An 18,551-nucleotide genomic window follows, 5' to 3' on the forward strand; every position below is an offset into this window, starting at 1 on the left:
GTTCCATGTTAACTTATTCATAGAACTGAATATTCTGTGGATGTTGTAAAATTCAACCTGATTATTCTACAGCTTCACTGAAAGCAGCGTGTAAATGACTGATTGATGAATTTATAGCACACAGAAGCGCTACATAAGTTTTTATTACGTTGAATCAGTGTAGTACTTGAAAGGAGTTGTAAATGGTATGAATGAGGGGTATTACGCAATGACAGCAGAATTTACTGCAGGCTGACTTCAGAGGAACAAAGACAGCAGCTGTGGGTCAGAGCCATGAGGAGGAGGTTTATTCAAACCTCAGCTCTGATTAAAACATGTTCAAATGGGTCAGATTAGAAACTGACACACAGGACACACAGACATAATCTGAATTAATCAACAACATTTAGTGAACAAGAAAATGCAACAGTATTGAGAGAGAGCTTGAACACGTTTACTTTTAATTGAAAATATTGATGTGGTTTATTATCTTCTGTGCTTTTCAGGAAATTTGGTATTTAATCTTGAAAGCTACAGGGCCTGTTACTGTTTGACAAACTCAAGGAACACATTTAAGTCTCGATAATTCCTTCTGATTAGTTTGAACACAACACATATAGTCTTTTATAAATCCACTGTGGCATTTAAAATGATTCTTGTAAGTCTATCTGGAAAGCTTGAAGAAGCTGCCTGCCCTGATATACCCTCGTCTGTCAAGTTGCATTTCTTGAATCTCTTCAACAAAGGTTGTGAGCCACACGACAACAAGTACATTTTGGATGGATGAAACAGCGGAGCTACAGCAGGGAGTTGATTAGCCTAGCAAAGCACAAAGACTGGGAGTAGGTGGAACCAGTTAGCCTGGTACTGTCCAAAGTGACCGACTCCTCTACAACAAACTAACACCCTATAATACAGATGGAAACTTTAATATAGTACATTTTATTTTATGTAGTCAGGAAATCATGGTTTGTTTCCCAGCAGTCTGGATTGAGTAACACAGTGATACAATGATAACTACTGAACTCCTTCCAAAACATATTCCTATAACCTGGGTCACTTCTGGTAAAGTGTCATTCAAACCTTGTTATCTCTTGTTATCTTGTTCCAGTAGGTCTGTGCTGATAGTCAGTATATAAAGAGCTCAGCAGGCTGTCATGTTCATTACAGCTGATACTGACTTCAACCAGGTAAAACCTACTGACACTCAGCTACTGTCATCTTTTAATGCACTCATCCTTTCTTTCTCTCTGGTTGGTTTCATCCTTTCTTTTTCTCTGGTTGGTTTCATCCTTTCTTTCTCTCTGGTTGGTTTCATTCTTTCTTTCTCTCTGGTTGGTTTCATCCTTTCTTTCTCTCTGGTTGGTTTCATCCTTTCTTTCTCTCTGGTTGGTTTCATCCTTTCTTTCTCTCTGGTTGGTTTCATCCTTTCTTTTTCTCTGGTTGGTTTCATCCTTTCTTTCTCTCTGGTTGGTTTCATTCTTTCTTTCTCTCTCTGGTTGGTTTCATCCTTTCTTTCTCTCTCTGGTTGGTTTCATCCTTTTTTTCTCTCTGGTTGGTTTCATCCTTTCTTTCTCTCTGGTTGGTTTCTGTTTCCAACCTCTTAAACTGGAGCAGATGTTGTTTGATGTAACTTTTAGCAAACGTTTGATCAGTTCAGGATGAATATTTACACAGTTATCAGTTCATGTGTTTTTTTTTTAGATTTTAGGAGAATAAACAATCACTGTTATATAATAATGTAACTAAACACTGAGGTTTAATAATATGATCATCACACACACATTTAGAATCCAGACTCTCTGTGTTTTTTCCTCCAGACCTTCATCATGTTCATCATGAAGACTGAGCTGCTCGTCTCTCTTCTCTGTGTCAGTCTCTCTGTCAGTGCTGCAGCAGGTAAAGTCATCAGTAGACTCCAAACCACACTACTGACACTTTCTGTCATTTCTTCACATCGAACAATTTATCACAACTCAAAGACAAAACATGATGCGAGCGTCTTCCAAAAAAAAACAAAAAAACAGCGCAAATGATCCCTGCAGGTTCATATATGATGAGTTTAGACACTCAGGCTACCTGGTTAGGAAAGAACTGATGTCCAGGTCAAAGCTTGAAGACGCTTTCTGTTCCATTGTCTTTTCTGACCTCGTCTTAGTAACTTTTTTTGTCAGAATGAAAACATCCCACTATGTCCACCTTTGTTACTCAGTGTGAACATGCAGAACGTTGCCTGAACTAACCAGTTTTTGTCAGGAAGATGTGAACACAGGATGTTTTTCTGTGAGCGTCTGTGTGTGAAGGGACAAGAGGTGCTCTGGTCTCTCTGGCGACGACAGTCTCGCATGTCTCAAAGCAAACTGAGTCACAGTGTGACACTTTGAGAAGATGAGGGACTTTGGTCTCAAGTATAGATCAAACAGTAGTTCCAAAATTTCCCATAACGCAGTAACTAGCATCTTTTGTCAGGCCCTCCCTGCATGGTAAAGGTTTCAAACTTCCCACATCCTGTTTGGAACACAGACTTTCTGCTGAAAAGCTGAAATCTCCAAACTGAAATAGCCCTAATGACATCACTGTGACACCATCAGAGTCATTTTCTTGGACTTGACAAACCAAACAGAGGAAATGATAGGTCTGTTCACAGGCTGAGTCAAACTCCTCATGACAGGTGAACTGCACTTCATGAGTAAAACTGGTGGAATATTCAAAGGGTTAAATATGAAAATGCATGAGGAGGAACCTTTTTATAGTGAAGTGACAGCGCCACCTCCTGTTTGAACTGGTACTTGCATTGAAGTATCTTGACATGATGGACAGAGATTAGAAAACAGGGCTCAGAGCAGGTTTAGGTTTGTATTTAAAGTGAATATAAAGTGCTTCTCAACACATAATTACTGTTCTGTTCCCGCCAATGATCAAATGAGATTTGATCATTATTAAAGATAATATTAGTGTCCATGACAGCAGCTGCATTCATGTTAAGGGTCAGCAGATCACATTTGTATAGAAATGACATATTCATTTGATGACATGATGTTTTTACTGTTTGTGTTCTCAGTTGTTCCAGTGGACGACGTCGTTCCAGAAGATAGAGCTTATGTTTCAGTCCCAGGTCAGTGTCTGATGAACATCTCACATAAACAGAAAAATGAAAAATGCTAAATATTTGATTGACGAGTAACATTAGATAATTCTTCTGCAATCCAACATACCTGACACAAAACTGCAACTACGAATCCATGTTTCACTGGCTGGAGTCCAGTTGTCTCTGTGAATTGCAGTGATTCATTTGCTTTTTTCTTTAGCTTTCAGCAGTCTGTAAATAGATCACTCTGGTTTCTTGTTGAATCTAATTGTTTAGTCAATTGCACAACAATTCTTAAACATTTTAGATGTTTTTGTGTGTTTTTGTGGCATTCAAGCTCAATAATTCTGCCTGAGGGGGTTACTTAAGCATTAGGATGAAGTACTACTACCACTCTACTTAGTTACTTTTAAAATCAGAATTGAGTGCTGAGTGCAATTTCAATCAAACTAGAGCCCAAGCAATATCTCAGTCAACCAAGGTATGATGTCCTGACATGGGCCCATATCAGTATATGTCTACTGATATGAAAACTCTAATTTACAGAACATATTAAAATGATGCTTGAGGTAATGTAATTTCAGCACAGTGAGGAACACTGATGAGGACAATAGAAGCTCCCTGCAGGTGTAAATGCTGAGAAGCTGTTTCTTGTTTTACAACCTGCCCCTAATTGACTGACAGTATTGAATATTCAGCAATAGACTGATATTAAACTGTACTGATGTTTATTAACCTTTCCTCAATGTATCTTTATATATTTAGGTGGTAAATGTGCATGAAAAAAACCTTTCATTTGCAAAGTCATCCTGGTGCACAAGCCACATCGAAAAGGTCTATTTTATAGTAGCACAAAAATTCACGATATCAGACATGGTATCAGTAATCTGTGAATTTTTACCCTCTAAAATCAATATCGGTATCAGTCTCAAAAATGCTATATAGGTGAGAATGTGATCAATACCTTTCATCTGCATTTTTGTAGCCCAATAAGTTATGTGATCACAAACAAGCCAATGAAAACCAAGATACATGTACAACAACAACAAAAACAACAACAACACTGCAGCGCTGCAACACTGCAGCACATACAGGTTCACATCAACAGTTAAAAAAAAAACTAATACTCAGTAGTTTACTTGTTATTGAGTAATATTTTGGAAATGTAACTGCATTTGTACAATAGATTTTCAGTATTCTTTCCACTCCTGGATGTCACAGGCCTCTATAAACACAAGGCTACAGATGTGTAATGAGCAGCCTGCAGCTGGTTCCCTCTCTGTGCTCTTCATTCTCATCATCATTATTGTGATGGTGACTAATGATGAAAAGATGATTGACAGGAAACACAACAAACTCTTGTCATTAACATGTGAAAACACTGTCTTTCCTGTCAGTTGTTCCAGTGGAAGACAATGTCCCAGAGGACACAGCTGATGTTTCAGTCCCAGGTCAGAGTCTCCACAAGCTGCTGTTACTCACTACAGCAGAACATCATCATCCAGAACTATATACTATACATATTCATACTTCATTCCACTGCATGTATTTACTGCATCTGAAGAGAGAACACTTATCACCTCCATTATAATCTTATTTCTGATTTGAGATGAACATTTTAGAGAACATAATGATACTCTGCCTGTTTTACTGTAGTGCTCAAAACATCATTTATGACTCAGATCACTGTTGATACTTTGAAATTCTGTGACATTTGTTCAGATTCAGATTGTTTCTTTAACCACATTCATCATGTTTCTCCTCTCAGTTTTGGAAGTAGCAGATGTTGAAGACATGGAGGCTAAAGGTGCAGCTCCAGGTGAGCGTCTGTTTACCTGCTTCCTGCTCTCACATTGTAAACAGTCCATAGGGACACTGGACATGTTGACTATCATGATGATATTATCATGTGATATTGTTACAGCAGGGGACAATAAGGGGCTTCAGGTTACTCCTCCTGAACACTGAACATACTTCTGACCTCAGAGTCTGTCTGTCTGTCTGTCTGTCTGTCTGTCTGACTGTCTGTCTGTCTGACTGTAGATGACACAACAGAATTTGCTCTGGAGGATCCACTGCAGGACGAAACTCCACGTAAGCTCATTTCAGGAAACACACAACAGTAACAAGATTTAACACAGATAAGATGAAAATGATTTGCATAAAATAATCAGAATGTATAAAATGAAGCTGTGTTCTTCATTCCCTCTCTGATCCCTGCACTGTCCAGGAGGTGGAGCTCTTCCTCCTTTCATCCAAGGTAAATGACATGATGAGCTCAGACTGAGGCTGCTGTTGATGACATGACAAAATCTGTGATATCCAATAATAACAATTCTGTTAACTTTTTTTTTTAATTAAAATGTAGTATTTTCATTAATCATCCAGTTTGTAAAAGAAATCAGTATATTGTTTGTACACATCTTATATGTAACATATATTAACCACATACACACATAAAAACTGGAAAAATTCAAACAGACAGCCCCAAGTTTTGTAACAACACTGAATTTTTGTTGCTCTCAAGGAGCAAAACAATCCACCACACTTTTCTGCTGGAAGAATTAGTTTGACATATTGTTTGTTTTTTTTTACAAGAGTTACTGGTGTATTATGTTAGCTTGAGTCAGGGGACAATTAGCTTAGCTTTGCATAGACTAGAAGCATGCCTGGCTCTGTGTGAAATTAAACAAACAAGATAAAAGGTTTTCATTGTTGAGCTGTATAGTTGCAGGTTGGTGTTTTGTTTTTTACCGTTAGTCAGAGCCAGGCTAGCTGTTTCCTCCTGCTTCCAGTCACTATGCTAAGCTAAGCTAATAGATGGTTAGCATGCTGCTGTTGACTTACATGAGATTTTGTCATGTCATGATGTGCACTTTTCTTTAGAGGTTTACCTGAGTGTACATCCTGTGTTTAAATGATGGTTAAATGTTCATTTTTTTCAGGGAGATCACGTTCATATTGTCCAGAAGGATGGCAGTCACACCAGGACAGCTGTTATCTGCTGGTCAACATGTCGTATACCTGGACTAATGCAGAGGTAAAAGACAGATATGTTTGTCAAGAGATGAGAGGAAATGTTCTGATCCTGTTTAAGGGTGAAAAAATTGATTTTTGGTCAGTCACATTTTTCCAGTTGACTGTTTCCAGTTGTAAAATGCTAAAGTGTCAAAGACCCATTTTCACACTGGTTACTTAGTTTACTTAGCTCATTTTACTTTGGCTTAAGAGTTTTTGCAGTATTCTTAAATTAACATTTTGACAGTTTTGATACATTTAACTTAAAACAGATGAGATGATTTATATGTTTTATTCCTGAATGTCCAGGATGTGTTTAGCCTGGCTTAGCACAAAAACTGGACACAGTGGGAAACTGCCAGCCTACAAATAACACCATCAAAACCAACTTTCAGGTTTCCTCCACTACAGTCTGTGCTTCACTGGTGGACACAAAAAGTTTAAAGGGTCGATTCACCCACAAATTGACATTTTTTCACTAATCTCTCATGGTATCTATCTGTGAGGATGATTTTAGTTTTATTGGCCTGGGTTTTGACATATCTGTGTCTCAGGTATCATGTGGAGCTCAAAGCACTGAAATAATGTCTTTGCCCCATTGATTCTACAGTAGAAACTAGGGATATAAAAAGAATCTAGATACACTTGAATATTGTGACATTATGTTTTGTGATACTGTATATATTCTCAAAATACTGTGTCGCAATATTGTGATAGAAGAAAAGATTTGTGGTATTGTTATTTTGTGTTGTGTTTAAACCTGAATACTAGAGAGCAGTGCTGTTTTCTATCTTCAGTGTTCTTTATTTATCGTTTTAACCCAGATTTTATGCATGGTGGTGTGTTCTTTATACAGGATTAATTTCTAAAATTGGTTAGAAACAAACACCAATATATCACCATGCTTACAGTATCACGGTATATTAAATTATGACTCCTGTATCATGATACACATGGTTTCTAATTCTTGCCCCAGCAGAAAGTCGACCAGTGTCCACCTCTCTGTTCATGTCTTTGCTTCTGTGTCCCTGTCTGTCTCTCTGTCTAGTTTCTGTGTGAGAGTCTGGGTTCCAGCCTGGCATCAGCCCACAGTTTATGGGAGTACAATTATCTGCAGCAGCTGGCCTGGAAGGCTGGTTTCTTAACAGCCTGGATGGGTGGATACAGATTCCAGGTCAGGGATCAGATTCACGCTCAAGCTTTAAAAACAGACACTTCTCCACAGCGTTGTAACAAATACTGACTGTAAGTTGACTGTGTCCCCACAGGGCCACTGGAGGTGGGATGATGCTACACCGTTCGACTACAACAACTGGCATTACCACACGACCAGTAGCTATGACTGTGTGCATTTGAACAGCCAGGGTAAGATCGCACACTGAGCTGAACAGGCTTTCTTCATTGAAACACACAGGCAGAACAAGATATTCAGTCCTTTCTAACATCTGCATGAGAGTGATAACATGACCCTCCATCAGAATCTGTTTCTAACTGTATGTTGATCTGCAGGAGATCAAGGCTGGTCCTGTGCAACCTGCACCAACACACATCCATTCATCTGCTCATATAAACTTGGGTACTGTGCTAATGGTAGTTCCTGAGGACGGAGGCGTGTTTGTCACTGACTGCCGTACATGGATCAACATGTTGCTGACTGTGAAGACAATTTTCTGCAATGGACTGTATGTTTATATTGCACATTTTATTACCTCACCTTTCTGGTAATAGAAGCACAAGTGTATTTTTCAGTTGAATTGATGGATTTCTCTTATCCTCTCTGTTGATATAAAATGGAAAAATAAATATATGAGATGACAACAGTCAAGTTGGATTCATTTACTTGTATTATTTTGTGTGTTATGTGTTGTACTGAGACAGTATTCTCCAAAGTGGGAGATTCTTCAGGTCATAATGTGAGAACAGCTTCATGAAGGGAAAAAAGAAAAAGAAACATAAAGAGAGGATGTGCCATTATTTCATATTTTTCGGGATTATGGAAATTGTGGAAATACACCATTAATATACCATTACAAACCTCAGTTCCAGAAAAGTTGGGACGAAGAACAGTGAAAACATGTTTTCCATGGAGAAAAGCCTTCAGTGTTGTTCTTTTCTCTTCTTTCAATGAAGAAATACTCTAGTTCTGATATAACTGATGATCACAGTATCTTACTAACCTCTTCAGGAGCCACCGGTGTTTGTACAAGATGAATAATTCCCATGGGTACCTCTCCTTGTCGTCACACCTAAAACCATACCTGTAGCTGCCAGTAGTCCCTCCTAGACACTGATTGGCTGCACCACTTTTGGTGCCTACACAAACACAAGAGGAATTCTCACGTCATCTTGTGGTTTCACCAATCCACCTGCCTCACAAGGTCAAGAAGTTTCTTGAATTGAAAAGAACTTGAGAAAAGAAATGGTGGGAATAATAAGAAAAGTATTTTCCAATTAGTTCAAGTTCATCCTACATCATTGGGCCTCATGCAAGAACCACGCATACGAACAAAATGAACAAAACTCAGCATTCACCGTTTTTCTCGCATTTTGAAGTTTCTTTCAGACATCAACACAATTTATGAGGTCCAGGCGTAGAGTCATGTGCAGTCACTCTGCTGGTGTCCAAACCAAAGTTTTTCACTAATAACTGTATATTTTCATTAGTTTGAAGACATTTTGAGTTTGAAAATTATGTCAACATAATCCTGTTAAACTACATTTCAAATTCTAAATTTACATATGAAGCCTCTCGTCATTCATTCGATGATTTATTTTTACCTCCTGTTAGGTGTATTGGCTGTATATCTGCAGGTAAACATCCTCACTTATTCTGTCCTCTTTCTCCATGATGAAAACTCCCCCTTAACCCTCTCCTCCCGCTGCAGTCATTGTTTGCCCCTTACTGTGGCTGTGGTAAGTCTTTTTCTTTTCTTAAGTCATTTTCATATCGACACATTTCTTCTTTATTTCAGTGACAGTCTGACAGTCTAACAGCACTCAGGTGTTTTATTCCAGTCCTGACACTGTTAAAATGACAGATTTATTCATAGGAAAAAAGTAAGAGAAATTTAAGACACAAATATGAAAATGTTCTTGCATGAGGCCCATTGTTAGGGAAAAGACTTCAGCATCAAAGTGATATACTTTATGGGACAAAGAATTCAGTTCAGCTGATTCTTTTACAGGAGTAATATGTAGCAATTACATGTGCCAAAATGAGCACAGCCATCCAAATAATGACTTGGAGACACAGACTGTATATTAAATAGGCTGATATCCTATTTAATAAATGATCTATCATTGAAGCTAGATGTTTTCCTCTGCCTCCTCCTCCCCAGACTTGGGAAAAGCTCTGCAGGCCATAGGCACGATGCATGCAGCATCATAAACTGACAATAACAAGGGGCGACAAGTCCTCCACTGTCAGTTGATCAGCTGTTTATAACTGTCAGTTGTCGGTCAATGTAAAGTTAAGCCTGTTATCCTGAAAACCAAAACCCACTGCTCTGAAAATACACACTCTGCCCTGTGGCTGTCTGTCTCACTGCCTGCCAAAATCCATTAACATTTTGCCCAGTTCGGTCAGACAGCTCACGTTTTAGAATGTTTATTCAGCAGCAGAACATGACTTGATTACCTTGGTCTGCAGTGGTCAGTATCTATCAAAATGTGATCCAAGGAAGGAACAGTGATGAACCGGCGACAGGGTCATGGTCCGCCAAGGCTCACTGATACATGTGGGGAGTGAAGGCTGGTCTGTGTGGTCTGATCCAGCAGACAAGCTACTGTTGTTCAAATTGCTGAAGAAGTTAATGCTGGTTCTGACAGAAATGTGTCAGAATACACAGTGCATCGCAGGTTGTTGCGTAGGAGGCTGCACAGCTGCAGACCAGTCAGGGTGTCCATGCTGATCCCTGTGCACTACTGAAAGCACCAACAATGGACACATGAACATCAGAACTGGACCATGGAGCAATGGAAGAAGGTGGCCTGGTCTGATGAATCACGTTTTCTTTTACATCACATGGCTGGCCGGGTGTGTGAGCATCGCTTACCTGGGGAACACATGGCACCAGGATGCACTATGGGAAGAAGGCAAGCCAGTGGAGGCAGTGTGATGCTTTGGACAATGTTCTGCTGGGAAACCTTGGGTCCTGCCATCCATGTGGATGTTACTTTGACACGTACCACCTACCTAAGCATTGTTGCAGACCATGTACACCCTTTCATGGAAACAGTATTCCCTGATGGCTGTGGGCTCCGTGCCACAAAGCAAAAATGGTTCAAGAATGGTTTGAGGAGCACAACAACGAGTTTGAGATGTTGACTTGGCCTCCAAATTCCCCAGATCTCAATCCAGTCGAGCATCTGTGAGATGTGCTGGACAAACAAGTCTGATCCATGGAGGCTCCACCTCACAACTTACAGGACTTAAAGGATCTGCTGCTAACATCTTGGTGCCAGATACCACAGCACACCTTCAGGGGTCTAGTGGAGTCCATGCCTCAACGGGACAGGGCTGTTTTGGCAGGAAAAGGGGGACCAACACAATATTAGGGCAGGTGGTCATCATGTTATGCCTGATTGGTGTATAAGTTGAGTGATGAGCAACTTCTTGAACCTCCAGTTGGAGCCTGCAGGTGGATGCTGGGGTTGTAGTGGGGTTAAAAGAGCAGGCAGTGACACTAGTTCAGAGCAGCAATGCATTGGCAAGCATAGAGAGAAATGGGGTATTTAGCAGCTTAAATAGACTGCCACATTGGAAGGGTGTGTTTGGTATGTACTACTGAGAGTGAGGCATGTCACACGTGATTGGTGATGCAGCTTGAGTTGTCTGCCTGAATTAGTTTGCAGGCGTCACCACATTTATTCATTATAAACATCTACTCCTTCTACAAGATTATTAATGACTTATTACAACTTGTAAACAGACACTCACTTGGTGAACATTCAGCATTAATTAGAACTCTAACATGAAAACAAAACAGGTGTTCCAGCCTGGAATAGAAATTTCAAAGTTGACGCTGCAGCTCAAGCATTGAGGAGCAAGTACTTCAACTTAACATGTTACCACATTGTAGTCATTATGTTTATTCAAAGTCAATATATGACAGATTTCTTCTTTAACAAGATAATGTTTGTGTGATTAGACCTACTATTGATGTGTGTCATCATGTGTGCTTGTGCTGTCTTGTTTACGTGAAACTTCATAATTCTGTTAATAATATTTTGGGCACTGTTCAGTCAGGAAGACTATCTTACCCCCCCTCCTCTCAGTGGGGTGGATATTTTTAGTTTGCTAAAATATTACCCAATTACAAGTAGAAGTAGAAATATACTTAAGTAAAAGTATAGAGTAATTGTCGCAAAAAAAAAAAAGAAAAAGATAACCGTTGATGATACAGTCACCTCTCCAAACTACAGTTGCAAATTTTGTGCGTTTTCCTGAACCAATAGTTGAAAACATGAACAATCAATTCATCATTAATAATTTATATGACACAAAACATGTCTCTTCATCATTTTCAATTTTTTCCTGTTTTTTTTCTTATGTTTTCTTTCTTTCGTCTTTTTTCTTCATTTTAAGTCTAAGTTTAATTTTCCTTATTCATCAAAAGGCTCCACCAGTCAAAACAGTGTCAAATGAGGTGCAATTACTGCCATGTCCATTGATTAAATATCCACAAATACATTTTAATTGACAGCGATTAATCAATAAACGATTAATCATTAACATCTTTAAACAAAATGTGTGCTGCAGCATTTTGTTTTGTCTTTTGTGTGTGTCATTGTTTTCATTGGCCCATTTGTCATCAGAGAACCTTATTGACTACTAAATATATATAGATATTAATTAAAATTGTACTCAGTACTCAACTATGATTTTAAAAGTAACTAAATAGATTACACCTTGTAATGCATGCTTAAGTATACGTAAAAGCACAGACAAAATCTACTCAAATAAGTACATGTACCGCCCCCCAAAAAATACTAGATTACAGTAATTTGAATATTTGAATTACTTATTTCCACTCCTGCTATTACCTTATAGATATAAGCACTGATATGCAGCCCTAATTATGACAAATAATAATAATAATAATTCAGCTTGTCTCTTGGTAAGACAAGTCTGTTAAAGTTTGTGTCTTTGTCAGAAAGAAGCACGACAGCTGATATGTTTTTTTTATGTTTTATTATAGATATATAGAGCTAAAATACATATACAGCTAAAATTGCAATGAATAGAAACACCAATCACAATCTCTACAACTACCTTACATTCCAAATTGCTACTGTGAAAACAAAGAAAAAAACAAAACAAACAAACAACAATTCAATCATCAGAATACACGTTGCATATGCATGACTGTGATCCAGTGTGTATAAACATGACAGTGGCATGTAGTCCTATAACGAACAGCAGCTTAAGTATCATCAGTAGAAGTCAGCAGTAACGCTACACGCAGCTTGGCTTCACCTTACAGACAAATGGGAAGGGCATGCCGCAGCCATGATTGGACCAGCCTTTGGACTCTGTAAAAACATCATCATCATCGTCATCATCATCATTGTCAGAGGTGGGCAGTAACTAAGTCCAAATACTTTGTAATAGTACTTTCTTGTTGTATCCATCACTGCATATTATGCACAACAGATAAAAACGATATGACAGATGTAACAACAAAAAACAAAGAAGATGAAAAACACATAACATTAAAACCTATGTAAAAGACATAACAAGATGAGGGAGGTGAGGGAGGCTTGACCAGAGAAAAGGTGTGTTTCAGTTAACTTTGCACAGAAACAGCCAGTAGAAATGTCTTTCAGAGGGCTAGTTTTTCCTTTTATACTCTAAATACATTTCAAAACCTGCACTTTTTCACTTTTATGTAAGCAAAGAAGTTGAAACAGTACATCTACTTTTACCAGTCTTTTTTTTTTTTTTTAACAGAAGTTTAATGGCAGAACAGGCCTCAGGGGTTTATTTCCAAGCAAGCTGGATATAGCCAGGCTTTCTTTGTTTTAGCTGGCTGGACAAAACTTTAAATCCCAGTCACAGATAACATGTATCACAATGGTGGCTATCAGCTTTCCTTTCCTTTCCTTTTTCTTCATCACACTCTGTGCACATAAGACTTGCCATGACAGCACATATTTGCAGTGTTACACCAATGTTCAGGCATACACTGATTATATGATTTGCCCAACAGCCCCACCATCTAAGCATGTTATCAATATTTAGTTGAACAAGACACCACAATTAAAAGGTGAAAGTGTCAGCTGCAAGAGAAAAGTGACAGCACAGGAGGAGTAGCAGGACTCAGATTTCAAATCTAATGTTGTAGACCAACTAATCACAAGTGTGTACCTAATGTTGGCATTAATTAACAACCTTTCAGTTAACGTCAGCCACTTGTTGGGGTCAGTGTGGGGGATGTTTGATTGACCTGCCATGGCGATCTTAACCATGGCGATCCAGCCAGGAGTCACCTTTGCGACACTGAAAACTCTTTAGGTTCAACAACTGGCTAACCCATCAATCTCACTTCATAGTGCCTCTTTCTGATGGTCCTTTCTGTGTTGTACTGTATGTTCAAGTGTTTTTGGTTGTTTAGGCAGCAAAAGACTGTTCTTACCTTGAGAGTTGAGCTGTAGGCACTTGTAAAGGTCAGTGGAGCCCCTTACTTCCCAGTGGTGAAAGCCAAACGGTGCGCCATCTTCCCATCTCCAGTCATCCTGTGGAGGAGGTCACAGTTACAGTCTGATTCATACAGGTTTTTTTTCACTGTCTTAATGTCCTAATTTAAAGCACCTTTGTGTACAATGGATTTGAACATTCCTGCCTCAAAAACTACATTGAACATAAAGCCAACAGAACAATTTGAAAAAAGCTACAATCACACAGAAAATATAATATATATAATTATCCACCAAAACCCTCCTCAGCCTGAGTCAGGGGCATTTCTGGAGGGGCACTGGCAACCCCTGAAATCTGACTGGCCGCCCAAAGTGCCACCCCATTATCCTGAAGTTTAATTGACTATCTGCCCATTTAGAGTCGGGACCTTTCTGAGTATTTTTAAATGTGCATTGTTTTCTTTTGTACTTCACCTACCTTTAATTTTTACAAAGTTCATCTGATTTATAGATCATTTTACAACACAGGTTTGTACAGTGAGATGTAGATATAGCTCACAAAAACAAAAAACATGCTCATACACAGCAAATGGGTGAATAATGTCACCTCCATTCCTTAGCACATGCACCCCCACACACATTTTTGTGAGGTTCTTGTCAGGGACAAGGCAGGGACTTCTTAGTCATAGTGATAGATGAGTCTGGGATACATGCCATGCTGTAGTTCATGATGAAACTGAGTGAAACATGTTACTACATGTGGTAACCAAAGTTTTTCTAAATCACAGGCCTTTTACCTCAAAGAAGTAACCTCCAATCCAGGCGAGACTGTGCCCACCAGTCCTGACCATACGCTGGAGGAAATTATACTCCCAGATGTTTTCGGCTGATGCCAGATTGCCTTGAAAGCCAGCACAGAAACTCTGCAGGACAAGAGGACAGGAGGAGGTGGGTGGTTTTTATTGTATTTAAGCTAAGAGAGAACACCAAATTGTATCTTTTCTTTAATTATGAATATTATGTTATTACCTGAGCATTTCTCCAGGTATAATGGTCGTTGCCTAAGTAGTAGCAGCTGTCACCATAACTAACCCAGCCATCAAGACAAAACTGAAAACGCGCTACAACAATGAGAACAAAACAGTTATTAAAATAAATACAAAAACTGATCTTTTTCCCTTGCTATATTATTGTATTCAGGACATTAATCAATTTTTTTGTGTTCTTTTCCTCTTATATCTCCAGCAGCAGCTTCATATGTGTTTGTGGAGGTGTAAGTTTCTTACCCTGAGCTCGACCAGCTCCTCTGCCAGCAGCTACATCAGTGCCAGCAGCAACATCAGCGTCAGCATGCACCTCTGTAAAACCCAACAACGTGAGATCTTAAAGGTCATCTGGTTTATACATTCTTTGTATGAGATATCAGTCATTACTTGTTATTTTTTCCTTTTAACTTCCTGGTTAAATAAAGGTAAAATAGGATGCAATGATCCCCATTTTTTTCCTTTAGACCTATCTGGACAGAAAGACAGAACATTCAACATTTCAAGGTCTAATTTGTTTGATATCCATGCACTGTGCAGCTCGTAAGAATACATAAATTTGGCGACATGAGTTGATACCTGGATGAGCTTTCAGGTGATAAGGAGTACCAGATAGGTTTATGGCTTATTTTCAGGGAACTTTCTGCACTTTTCATGTGGATATCCAGTTAGTGTTTGATGGTAAATGAAGCAAAGAATTCCTCAGTATGTCTTATTTTTGCAGCGGAAGCCGAGTTCTAGCAAAAATCTGTTGTTCTTCCTGCATCCAGTGATGTCACAGTCATGTTGTAGGTGTTCAAGAAGAACTAGAGACTAGTTGAGCTTGATTTCGACTCTACACCTCTGGCCAGCCAGGGGGCATGCTAGATGAGTGTTTCTGTCACCTAACACTATGTTTTGGCCCACATAGTAACAGCTATAGGCAAGGCTAGTGATTCACAGCAACATGGGCGCGGACATCAGAAGTTCATGCGCAGTGCATTCTGGGAGCAGGCAACCTTAGCTTTCTTTGTCAATATAGCAGCACTGAGGAATTTACTGCTTCAGTTAAGAACATTTACCATCAACACCGACTGAACATCCACATGAAAAGAGAAATTTTCTGTTAAGGGAATTAATAAATTTGGTTAGGATGTACAGTAGAACTAAGTTGTTCCCTTCATTATTAAAAGGATAGTTCAGCCCAAAATCAAAGATACATATTTCTCCCCTGGCCTGAAGCATTGTTTATCCATATTGACTTCAGACCTTGTTGTGAACTGTTTGATGTAGGACCTATTTTCTTTCTATAGTAGTAAGTACAGCAACTACTTTTTTGTAATCAAAACAAAGAGTAACCAGGTCATGATATTTGCAAAAAGACACCTGTTTTGGATTTTTCAAATGTATTTTTGGTGCCTTGAGCACCACAAGCTGAGTGCCATTAAGTCCCAGTATGAGAGAGAGGGCAGACATCTATATTGCTGATATCTCCAAAACTTACATCATCTAAATGGATAAACAGCACTACAGGCCAGGGGGAAAATCTGCATTTTTGAGTCCTTTTCAGTTTTCCTTCAGCTCAAAAACTGACAATATTGCCTCTATTCTATTTTAAAATGGAAATTTCAGCAAATATTTACTAAGACAATAAAACACAGCTGATGGGCTTCATGTTACAGCAACAATAGCTGTAGTGAAGTGAGGATATTTGAGAAAAATCCATGGTGACACACAGTGGTCTGTACTCTGACTCATCAACATGGAGAGTTTTTTTTTTTTTTAAAAAGTGACAATTACCTGTTTTTGGTGCAGCTTTGTCTTCTTCTTGTACTGCAGCACCCTCAGCTGGAACAACTGAGGGAAAGAACAGCAAAGGTAGTATTAGCATGTTTTACTTTTCCTCACCTCCATTGGACCCTAAGCAAAAGTCTGCTCAGTTGCCTAACTGACAGGAGAGCCACACCACTACAGTCCTCCCTCCTCAGTTTTCTCCATCTATCAGTCAAATAATAATATTTAAGAATAAAATCTATATAGAACAGATTGAGGAACAGCAAAAACTATATTTATTGAATAGAATATTTGTCTAGAAATTTAAAAGTGAATGTTGATCTTAAGATGAGTAAGAAATTTTAGAACATAGAAAATATAGAAAATACTAAAACATAACATAAGTTTTGAGTCTGTTGCCTGGTAATTAGTCAGTTAACTGATTTTAAATTCAATATTTAATCAGTCACTGAATGTCAGTCCATTAATTTCCATTTTGCATTACTTCAGAGTTGTAATCAGTGTTAGACAGTAATTCATTACATTTACATCAAGTACTGTACTTATTTTGTGCTTTACTTGAGTTCATTTTAAAATTATTTTAAAACTACATTCTGTCACAGAGCAAGTAAAAAAATCAAAGCAGACCAAAACATTTAATTAATTACATAGAACGGCATATATTTAACAGAAATGAATCCCTAAAGAATAAGTTTTCACCAAAAAATTGGACACAGAGTGTTGGTTTTCTAATAGGACATGATTAGTCCCAGTTCTCAAGAATGGGTGATGTAACATAGTCTAGTACAACACGAGCACCAAGACCTAGAAAATTACAGAACCCTCTGATAAAATCATACATTTGCTAAGTCAAACTTGGTCAAATTAAATGTGAATATCAGAGCGTATTTCACAACTGCATGTGCTTCATAAATGAATGACCATGAATCAGACCAGACACCTCCCCTGAAAGCAACATTATTCATCATACAATCATTTTGTGGCTAAATTTCTGCACCACTTCTTTTAGCACAAAAGCAATCAGGTTAAATCTTATTTAAAATCATTTTAAATAACCAAATATGAGTGAAAAGAACATGGACTTTCTGAATCAGTATTCGGTCTCACCTGCTGCAGCTCTGATGGACAGAGCGACGCAGAGGATAACACAGAGCATCAGCAGAGTCTTCATGATTAAAGCTGACGAACGGGAGGGAGATTCAGTAGATGCTCACAGATCTGCAAATGTAGGCGGAAGCATTGCATGAGAACAAAAAATAATTCAAAACAAGAGAACAAAATGTCAGTAAAAGTTATGAACACAAGAAAGAAACACTGAGGCGTCCTGACTTACAGAGAGAGGCAGCAGTCAGGACCTGTGAAGTCTTCTTCAGGTGTCAGGTATCTTACGATGAGAGGAGGCTTGTCGCTCTTTAAATACACACTGGACCACAGTGAGTCACCTCCTTCATGTTATCAATAAAACATATGGACTTTGCCCTCTTTGTCAGTATCTTGATGTGTTACAGGAATAAAACGTGTTTTCCCATCACTTCCTTCCCAGCTGAATGAACAACAACCTATCAGTCAAACATACAGCAGTGGAATTTCCCACTTTTCACAGATACCTCTGTGGTCTTAATGTGTGCCTCCTTTTAAAGTTATGGCCATGCATTTCGGTGTAACATGAACATGAAGAATCTGATACTGTAGAACTGTGTTTCCCAAACATTTTTCCAGGGAACCCAATTTTTATAAATGACAAACCATTGTGACCTGCCTGACCTTCATCCTCACATGGTTGTCTTGAAGCAGTTGAAGTTTAGTTATATTTAGGCACCAAAATTTTTTGGTTAAATGGTTAAAATAATTCTGTTATATAATAAGTTACATAAGCTAAGAACATTTGGGTTGTACAACCAATAGTGCTGCTTTCATATAACAGTTGCAAACAAATTTCGAATGTGTCGCTCTATCAAATCATATGCTTTACTATATGTGTCTTTCTTTTGTGCGTCTTCACTGTCTGTCAA

The 18,551-nt window shown here is 38.6% G+C and overlaps 2 protein-coding genes across 2 annotated transcripts; one reads left to right on the plus strand and one right to left on the minus strand.

Moving 5' to 3' along the window:
* Nucleotides 1-1,093: 1,093 nt before the first annotated feature.
* On the plus strand, nt 1,094-7,910 carry LOC146330594 (type-2 ice-structuring protein-like). Its single transcript, XM_084716163.1, has 11 exons — nt 1,094-1,169; nt 1,800-1,878; nt 3,041-3,094; nt 4,465-4,518; nt 4,836-4,886; nt 5,111-5,161; nt 5,298-5,327; nt 6,013-6,107; nt 7,134-7,259; nt 7,354-7,450; nt 7,595-7,910. The coding sequence occupies exons 1-11, from the start codon at nt 1,137-1,139 to the stop codon at nt 7,684-7,686; spliced, it is 762 nt and encodes a 253-aa protein (XP_084572289.1). The 5' UTR covers nt 1,094-1,136; the 3' UTR covers nt 7,687-7,910.
* A 4,394-nt stretch (nt 7,911-12,304) lies between these two features.
* On the minus strand, nt 12,305-18,021 carry LOC146330595 (snaclec coagulation factor IX/factor X-binding protein subunit A-like). The gene is made up of 8 exons (XM_084716167.1): nt 17,873-18,021; nt 17,647-17,757; nt 16,546-16,602; nt 15,010-15,081; nt 14,753-14,844; nt 14,521-14,646; nt 13,723-13,822; nt 12,305-12,619 (listed from the first exon to the last, which is right to left on the minus strand). The coding sequence occupies exons 2-8, from the start codon at nt 17,708-17,710 to the stop codon at nt 12,543-12,545; spliced, it is 588 nt and encodes a 195-aa protein (XP_084572293.1). The 5' UTR covers nt 17,711-17,757; nt 17,873-18,021; the 3' UTR covers nt 12,305-12,542.
* Nucleotides 18,022-18,551: the final 530 nt, after the last annotated feature.

The sequence above is a fragment of the Lutjanus erythropterus genome, chromosome 3 (genome assembly GCF_056507025.1).
Source record: "Lutjanus erythropterus isolate fLutEry1 chromosome 3, fLutEry1.hap2, whole genome shotgun sequence".
Lineage (NCBI taxonomy): Eukaryota > Metazoa > Chordata > Actinopteri > Lutjaniformes > Lutjanidae > Lutjanus > Lutjanus erythropterus.

Bases quoted from the DNA above. Each gene is read 5' to 3' on its own strand.
- LOC146330594 (XM_084716163.1), top strand. From the start codon at position 1,137: ATGTTCATTACAGCTGATACTGACTTCAACCAG. The intron at 3,095-4,464 runs GTCAGTGTCTGA...CTTTCCTGTCAG, and splicing joins AGCTTATGTTTCAGTCCCAG to TTGTTCCAGTGGAAGACAAT. The intron at 6,108-7,133 runs GTAAAAGACAGA...CTCTCTGTCTAG, and splicing joins ATACCTGGACTAATGCAGAG to TTTCTGTGTGAGAGTCTGGG.
- LOC146330595 (XM_084716167.1), bottom strand. From the start codon at position 17,710: ATGAAGACTCTGCTGATGCTCTGTGTTATCCTCTGCGTCGCTCTGTCC. The intron at 15,082-16,545 runs GTAATTGTCACT...TGGGTTTTACAG, and splicing joins CAAAGCTGCACCAAAAACAG to AGGTGCATGCTGACGCTGAT. The intron at 13,823-14,520 runs GTAAAAGGCCTG...CCTCCTCCACAG, and splicing joins TTGGAGGTTACTTCTTTGAG to GATGACTGGAGATGGGAAGA.